Source organism: Larus michahellis, chromosome 12, assembly GCF_964199755.1.
Source record: "Larus michahellis chromosome 12, bLarMic1.1, whole genome shotgun sequence".
In the NCBI taxonomy this organism is placed as follows: Eukaryota; Metazoa; Chordata; class Aves; order Charadriiformes; family Laridae; genus Larus; species Larus michahellis.
The window spans coordinates 7057583-7066495 of record NC_133907.1 but is presented as its reverse complement, the minus strand read 5'-3'; the positions used below and the strand labels follow the sequence as shown (position 1 = coordinate 7066495).

The window sequence follows — 8913 nt, the reverse complement described above, 5'->3', positions numbered from 1 at the left end:
GAACTGCAGCAGGGATGGCACCAACCATTTTAACATAGGTGAAGGCTCAGGGAGCACTCTGAAAAACGATAGGCATCACCTCCCCTCCACGGTTTACAAGCCTAAATCCCGCCGGGGGACTGAAAAAGGCAATTTTCCCCCCTTAGCGAGCTACCCGGAAGGCCACACCGAAAAGCTGCTGCGCTCAAACTCCTACAGCTCCCTCCAGAAAGGCGCTGGAAAGGGGTTTAACCAGCCGAGACGAGGCGGGGGACGGCCTCACACCGTCCCGAGTGGTAAAATACCCCTTTTAGAGACTTTTTTTCCTCAGAAAAAAAAAAAAACGCCCGGCGCTCGCCCCCATCGCCTCAGCGGGCAGCGTCGCCTGTAACCGCCCTCCCTCAAATAACCACCAGCCCGCCTGGCGGCGGGAGCCCTCCTCCTTAAAGGCGCAGCGCCCCTAAAAGGGACGCTGCGCCTTTAAGGAGGAGGGCTCCCGCCGCCGGGAGGGGCAGGTGGTCGGCTCGTCGGGTCTGATCACCCGCCCCGCTCGGCGCGCAGAGTTGGGGGCTGCGCTGTTGTTGCGCCGTTGCTATGTACCGCCTGGTGCGCCTGGGCCCGCTGCGGCTGCCGGCCATCCCGCGCAGCCCCCCGCTCGCCGCCTTCCCCCGAGCCTTGGGCTACGGTCCCCGCTTCGCCCGGGTTGTTCTCAGTCCGCCGCTGCCCTTCGTAAGGCTGAGAGCCGCCGCCGGCACCTCCACCAAGGTAAGGCTGGGGGGAGGCTGGGAGCACCCGTGAGGATCTGGGTGAGGGGATCAGGTGTGCCCTCAGTAAATTCGCAGATGACACCACGTTAGGTGGGATTGTCCACCTGCTTGAGGGTAGGAAGGCTTTCCAGATGGATCTGGACAGGCTGGATCGATGGGTCGAGGCTAATGGTATGAGGTTCAGCAAGGCTCGTTGCCTGCACTTGGGTCACAACAACCCCATGAATGCTGCAGGCCTAGGGGAGAGTGGCTGGAGAGCTGCCTGGTGGAAAAGGACGTGGGGGTGGTGGTTGGCAGCCGGCTAAATATGAGCCGACGGTGTGTGCAGATGGCCAGGAAGGCCAACAGCATCCTGGCCTGTATCAGGAAGTGTGTCCAGCAGGACTGGGGCAGTGACTGTCCCCCTGTACTCCTCACTGGTGAGGCCGCACCTTGAATACTGTGTACAATTTTGGGCCCTTCACCACAAAAAAGACATTGAGGTGCTGGAGCTGAGTCCAGAGAAGGGCAACAAAGCTGGTGAGGGGTCTGGAGCACAAGTCTTATGAGGGGGAACTGGGGCTGATCAGCCTGGAGAAAGGGGGGCTGAGGGGAGACATTATCGCTCTCTACAGCTTCCTGAAAGGAGGTTGTAGTGAGGTGGGGGTCAGTCTCTTCTCCTAAGTAACAGGTGATAGGACAAGAGGAAATGGCCTCAAGTTGTGCCAGGAGAGGTTTAGACTGGATATTAGGAAAAACTGCTTTGCCAAAAGGGTTATCAAACATTGGAACAGGCTGCCCAGGGAAGTGGTGGAATCACCATCCCTGGAGGTATTTAGAAGACAGGTAGATGTGGTGCTGAGGGACATGGTTTAGTGGTGGTTTTGGCAATGTTAAGTTGATGGTTGGACTCGATGGTCTGAAAGGTCCCTTCCAACCTAGACAATTCTATGCTTTGGTGGGGAAGCAGGTCGTACCTTTGATTAAAGGACAAGTTGTCCTGGCTTGGGAGTATTTTCCAGTTTTTGGGGGTGTTTTCAATATGAGGGGTTCAGCTGGCCTGCACTGCCTCCGTGGGGGGTGTGTGTGTGTGTTTCCCTGGGGGCTGCAGAGTTCAAGCACTTCAGGTGAGCCATGAAGAATTAAAAAAAGGGGATTTCAGTAATTCACGCAGAAGCAGAGAGGCCCGCATGTTCCTGGTGGTGGTAGCTGAAAGGGTTTTCTGAAAGTGCCATGGGTTTCAGCCCCTGAAAATGACAACGGGTGGCGTGCTGGCAGGGTGCCCACAGAGAGAGGTCCCGTGCCTGACTCTGTGCCTTTTTGTTAGCTGAGAGAGAGAATACGAACATGCACCCGGTTAATTATGTGTTTCACCGTGCTTTCTACGTTCAGATGATTTTTTTGGACATGGGAAGGAAAAATTTGCATGAATTTGTACCATTCATTGTTTTGGTTTTAATTTTCAATTGACTCAGGGAGAAAAGCAGATGAAGGCCTTACATGTAACTGGTTTTTACATGGCAGTAGATTATTAAATCGTTTTTATGTTTGATTTTTATAGGAGACAGGGACCTGCTTTACACCTGCTTGTGCCCAGATCATGAATGTGAGCTTTCCATACAAATCCTCATTTCCAGTTTAATTTCTACAGCTTAATTTTCAGACTAATTTCTGCAGCCTCATTACAAAGCGTAACATGAAGTTTCAGATTTGTTTTCATGCTGCCGTTTGTCCATAAGCTGAATCTTTGTCTAAAGAATGGGAATAAAATTTGCTTTATAGCATAAAGATTATGGCAGAATTATATGGAAAATTGGTAGCTTGCTTTGTTAAGTTGTACATTATTCAGGCCATGACCATACTGGGTAGTCCAAATAATATCTGTTGAAGTAGTACTTTTTTTTAACATCTTGCTTCGATACCATTTAGAAATTGCCTAGCAGGTGAGCCTGAGAGCATAAGTGAATTGAAATGTACTTGCGTGATGAGAACAAGCTATTTTTCAGTCCTTACGATCCATCTTGCAAGCGTGGCTGTAAGACCCAGGGTTCTTCTGAGAATTATGTATCTCCGTAGATTGTCAGCTCCTGTTTTTGTGGCAGCTATCTGAAGAAAATCTTCATATTTGGCTCCTTACATAGATAATTATCATCTTTGTTTGGATGAAAAACTCATATAAGCTATTAAATCTTAAAATACCATTCAAACCGCACTTGGCTTTTAAGAAAATCACACTGTTGAATAAATTAGTATTCTTGATTGAATTGTTAGGACAGCTTTTTGCAGAAGGTATTATGAGACTATTTTGTTAGTTTATTCAACTAGTTCCATTCAATAACTCAGTATTTAAATTTTACAGACGGGGAGTTAAAAGAGCATTCTTCCCCCACCTGAAGGGTAAGAGAATGAGTTCTGAAGCATGGTGAAATAGCAGCCATGTAGTACAGCCATGTGTGGAACCTAATTACTTCCAGTGGCTGAAAGTAATTAGATTATCTAACTATGACTCCATTCTTTTGCTTAATGAGCTTGCTTCAAAATATATGTATTTGAATATTTTTCCTCATTTACCTTCTGGTATTAAAACTGCTTGGTTTAAGCAATAAAGGATTTCTTTTTCTACTGGATGTTTTTCTTTCTTAGTCAATTTCAGTTTCTATTCAAATATTGCTCTGGCTCATGAGCAAAAAAAAAAGTAATCTAACATTACCCATTATGTTTGAAAATTTTAAAAATGCAAGAATCAGAATAAGTTGAGCTACACAAATCCCTGCATATGTATTTGTGGATCAGTGTGATTTCCTGTCAAAATTAAATACAAAGTAACACAAATTACAATTAGAAAAGAGAAAACCAGCAGCGAACATAGGTTTTTTGTGGGGCTGGGTGGTGGTGTGGTCGGTGTGGTTAAAAGCACTGATTAAAGCGAGTTCATCCTACCATGAATGTTGTAAGAGGAGCCCGTTTTTTTATCCTAATGTACAATCTTGCCATGTCCAAGGATTAATCAAAAGTATTTTTCTTATGCCTCTTCTTTTGTATGTCTTGACACCAAGCTACAGTAGGACAAAGCAGTGCCAGGCACTTGGTAGCTGTACCTGTCCTGTGGGAAACAGTGGCCTTTAGTCTGGCTGTCATATTCTCACGACTGCTGCTGAATTCAGATGAAAAGAAAGAACTCGTCTAATCTTTCCTCACTAATTAGAGAAAAATCCTGAGGTCTTTGTCAAAACGTTTTCTTTCTCCAGTTAGTTTTTCTTCCATAGCAAGTATGAGGAGGTATCCAAGGGCTGACTTGGTACTAGCAGCCTATATGCCCTTCTTTGCCTGCATTGCGCTATCAGATGGCTTTGGGGTATGTTTTGGTGTGAAGTTCTGCACTTTCAATCTACCCCAATAAAAAGCTGTGAATAAATTTTACAATGGCAAACACTTTCAGTGTAGTTAGGCTGTTTACTCTGGCACTGGCATGTCTGTGTAGCTGTTGTCTGCATCGTGGCAACAGTATTGCTTGTTGCTGTCAACAGTAGCAGTTTCCTGGTTCTTCCTTTTTTTGAGTGAATCTGCAGAGGGTGACTTACGGGACGTTAAATGTTGGACCTTTTCTATCAGTAAGTTGTTAGTAAGCCAGCATCAGCGTGGTATCGTGTAGGCTTCCAGCACCATCAGCTGCTTTGCCCTTGAACAAAAAGCTACGTTACAAGAATTCACTGTACAAAGCTGAGCAGTGGGAGTAAGCAAAGATCTCTTTGGTACCTCAGACTCATCTCTCAAGCAACTGTGTGGGTGTGCCTTGGCACACATTTGGATCAAATGGAAGACTGGGACTGTAACAACTCCTTTTTAATTATGAAACTTGCATTGTGTAAGAACTTACATCAAGCTCAGTGCATCCTTTTGGTATGAATAGTTGGGGAAAGGGAGCTTGCATGGGCTCTGCCACAGGCATCCGCTATCGTGATGCAAAAGAACAAAAGTGTGTTACTATCTTCCCAAAGCATTCTGAATGGCACTGTATGCAAGCCACTTCTTTCATTATTTCAGATTGGTTCAACTGACTGGAATATGATATTGTGCTTAATGCTAATAAATACTTTTAATTGTTTTCTTTTTAGGATGCAGGTATATCCCCTGAAAAGGCAGCCACGGATCCCAGTGATGAAAACAAGAAACTCAACAAATCCCAGCAACTGAAACAAGTTTTTAAGGAATATGGTGCTGTAGGGGTTTCATTCCATGTTGGAATTTCCTTAGTATCTCTAGGAATCTTCTACTTGGCTGTGTCAAGGTGAGGTTTGTACAGTTGTCTGTAGCCTCTAGGTAATGGTTTAGCCAAGAAAAATATCTTACCTATGTGTTTACTTCTGGAAGGAGACATGTACTTTACATCTATTTGATCCATACAGAGTAATCTGAATTTTGTGTATAGATGGATCCATAAATGGACCGAATCTCCCATCAGGCATGAGAGAACATAGACGTACATGGTCTTTTTGCATAGGTTCATGATCTGTGGTGGGCAGGTGCAAACAGCAGAATAGAGACTGCACCAGAGTAACTAGCCACATGAGAGAATTTATTTTTGTTCTGCAGAGATATCTTTTGTTCTCAAACGGTAGTATGGTCTGTAAAGATAAAGCTGTACAAAAGTGCTGGAGCTTAGAGATAAACTTATTTTTCTGGGTGTTGAACTCAGTTTCTGCAGTTGCAACTGCAGAAGGCAATGTCCACTAAACCAGGATTAGATTAAAAAAGAAAATACTAGATAACTGTGTAGGAGTCAGGTAGAAATTATGTGGCTTCTGGTAGGAATGCATCAGTTATAGATATGTCTGTTGAGCATGAGGTGTTTCAACTGAGGAAACAGAGAAACACATTGTTTCTCAAAACATACCCTGCCGCTTATGCTTGATTTCAGTGGGAACATGTGAATGCTTAATTTCTCTCGTTTACTACGTTGTGGCACAGGGTGACAGTGAAAATTTTTTCCTTCAGGTATGATTTAACTCTCAGTTACAAGATACTATACTGGCAAGTGAAGGGGGGAAAATTACAGTAACAACTTCTTTTGAAAAATTACTCCAAACGTAAGAACCGTGATGAAAGCTGTCTATAGAGAATTAAAACATTAATGGATTTGATGGATAATGCTTATTTGAGATCCATAATACTTCCTTGTTAGATTTTTAGATAAGATACTTGCCATTTGAACAGCTTTGTACTCCTCTGTTAGAACATTCTAACCCTAACAACAGGTACCTTGTTTGGTTTGGGTTGATCTATATTTATGTGATAAATGTCATCAAGACACAGAATAGACTTTTTTGTAAATTTTGGGAAGATGAATTTCCAACACAAATTCACAAATTTCTAACTTTTCTAAAACTCAGAAGCAGAGAAATAGATTATTTTATCAGAAGGTTGAGCAAGGGGCTGAGTATTCTCCATGCAAATACTGCAGCTTTACAGTTGTAAAACTAAGAACATATTTGACTTCATAGGGAACTTGTCAATTTAAGAAAAAAAGCGTGCATCTGAAATTATTGCATGTGTTGTTGCTACAGAAGTAACTTGAGCTGTCACTGTTCATTGTTTTTATTATTTAACAACATCTAGATTTAAAGATAAATTCCAGAATTGGAAGTATGCCATGTTAAATTACCTAAAAAAAATAGCACTTTTAATTTACATTCTTTAGCACACAACCTTAAAATAAACTAAGATATCTTGTTTTCTTTTTCCCCAGTGGTGTGGATATGACTGCAGTTCTCTTCAAACTTGGTTTCAGTGAATCATCGTTGCAATCTAAAATGGCTGCTGGTACCAGCACATTTGTGTTGGCATATGCTATTCACAAATTGTTTGCTCCAGTCCGAATCAGCATTACTATCGTTTCTGTGCCATTTATTGTCCGATACTGCCGGAAGATTGGTTTCTTCAAACCTCCTGCCCCAAATCCATGATGATTTCTTACTGGTTTTTACTCTGTTTTTTAAGTGCTCTATATCCCTGTAGCTTTTCAGATTGCTGAATTTCTTTGGAAGACTTATTTGGATTCATGTTAATGCTGATCTGCTCTTGTATTTCTTGCTTGTTCTTGCTGGTAAATGTTACACTGTGAAAAGTGCTGTCCTCATCTTCTTTCCCTTTTGCCACCTCTTTAGAAAAACCTGTTAAAATGGTATTTGTTTTCCACTGCAAGTAGTAACATAAATGCTTGACAATGAGCAATCTCTTTAGAACATTCAGTTTTGGGTCTTTATAATCTAGCTTTTGGGGCCTTAATTTTTTTTCTTGTCAAAACAAGAGTGGCAGCATTAGTTTATTACTGTGTAGTTGGGAAACAGAGTAAGAGTCCCTTCCTAATAGTCTGTGGAATAAACAATATGCTACTATATGAATAGTTCTTTTGGTAAGGGTACACATTGGAATCTAAGGTGGCAGGTGCGTGTTTCTTTTGTTATAAAAGACATATATTATGACCCCAGTCTTGCAATACAACACACATGCTGAACTAACTTAAGTGGAGTACCTGGATGCTTAATTATTGCAGTGATAGCGCAATAGTGTGGTGCTCCCATGTTTCAAGACTTCATAGTTTGAGAATGTGCTTTATTTATAGGCTAGGAACTGGCCTTCCTAAAATCCTTTTTAAATTTTTTTTTTTGTCTATAGACTCAGAAGGAATCCCGAGTCTACTGAAATCAGTGTAACCAGAATTACCTCTTATGTGAACATATTCCAAAGATCATCAAGTCAGAGGCAAGGTATCTGTGGGTTTCTAAAGTATTGAGACCTGGCTTTGTACTGGAGACACATTTTTATCTGAAAACTAACCCTAGCAGCTTTCTGTTCCTGTGCATGAAACTCAAATCTGCAGCCATTACAACTTATAGCTTCACAAGAGCAATTCCTGTGCTTTTGTCTGACAGACTGTTGGATGTAGCAGTTAGAGGTGCTTTTTGTTTCCTTATTTGGACACTATTTCTATTAGAATGGAGTTGCACACGCATGTATTCCCCTACTACCTTTCAGTTCACCTAAAGACTGGATCCCAAAACCAGGTAGTCAGCATAACATTCTGTGGTAAACCTGCATTTCAGACTTAGGACTGTGCTTCTGTGAGAGAGCTCGATCCAGACCTACTGGTCTTTTGGACCCGTTCCTCCTTCCAGTTCTGCTCTTTTTACGCTGTCTTCCTCTGTCTTTGTGCTTACACTTACGCCAAGGTGGCTCTGACACAGATCTGTTCATACAGGAATCTGATTAAAGTAAAATAGCAGGAAATTACCCTGGTGATCAGAGTAATTTTTTTTTTTTTGCTGAAGTTTAGTGAATTGAGAGGAAGGAATCATGCAGTTAGGATGAGAGCTGTCTGAGGGAGACAGTCATTTCTGATAAGTATGTTTTGTCGTAAAGTTAACAGAAAAGGACTACTTGAACTTTTTCAAACAAGTCCTTCTGTAAAGCAGGAATCATTTAAAGCAAATGCACCTAGAAGTTATTAAAAGTCACCAGCACTAACTAGAGACTTCTAACTAGAGACTTCTTGCAGTAAAGAAACAGCTTCATTTAAGTTACCTGGTTGTATAAACTACTGGCAATTTGTTTAGATGAAGTTTTTTCCAGAGTATATTTTGAATTAATTTGAGAATATATTTTGAATTCTAGAATCCTTGCTTGTAAAAGGATCATTTTTTAAAGTGGTTTGTAAAATAGTGAAGATGACCATGAAGTCTTACACTGAAAATACAATAAATTGCTTTCTTTTAGTTTGCTTGAAGTGTTTTACTGGAAAATAGTTGGTTTGTATGTTTTCTTTGTGAGTGGCCTGACCCTTGCTCTATTTTAGGCAATGTCTTAAAACGCTAGATGTTAACATTAGTTCCTGTTACATATCCCCTTTGATAACAATAGTTTCCAGACCTTTCTTAGAAGTGCTTTCAGACCATCTTGACTTTGATTAACTGCATGAAAAAAAAAAAAAAGGAAGAAGCAGGCCTAGATTTAAATGGTTGTAGAAAACTCCCAAGGTAAGTAGCAACACAGTTGGTACTTACCTTATAGTTCTGTGTTGTGATTGTAGAGTAATAATAAATGACTACACCTAGTTTGCCATAGCAGCACTTCAAGCAAAACTTTATACCAGCTTCCTTTTTGACAGAGGTGGGAAGTAAACTTACTTTGT

General features: G+C 41.7%; 1 protein-coding gene across 1 annotated transcript; it reads left to right on the top strand.

Moving 5' to 3' along the window:
* Positions 1-460: 460 nt before the first annotated feature.
* FAM210B (family with sequence similarity 210 member B) lies at positions 461-8508 on the top strand. Its single transcript, XM_074604713.1, has 3 exons — positions 461-744; positions 4841-5013; positions 6472-8508. Exons 1-3 carry the CDS (start codon positions 574-576, stop codon positions 6686-6688), a joined length of 561 nt encoding a protein of 186 aa, XP_074460814.1. The 5' UTR covers positions 461-573; the 3' UTR covers positions 6689-8508.
* Positions 8509-8913: the final 405 nt, after the last annotated feature.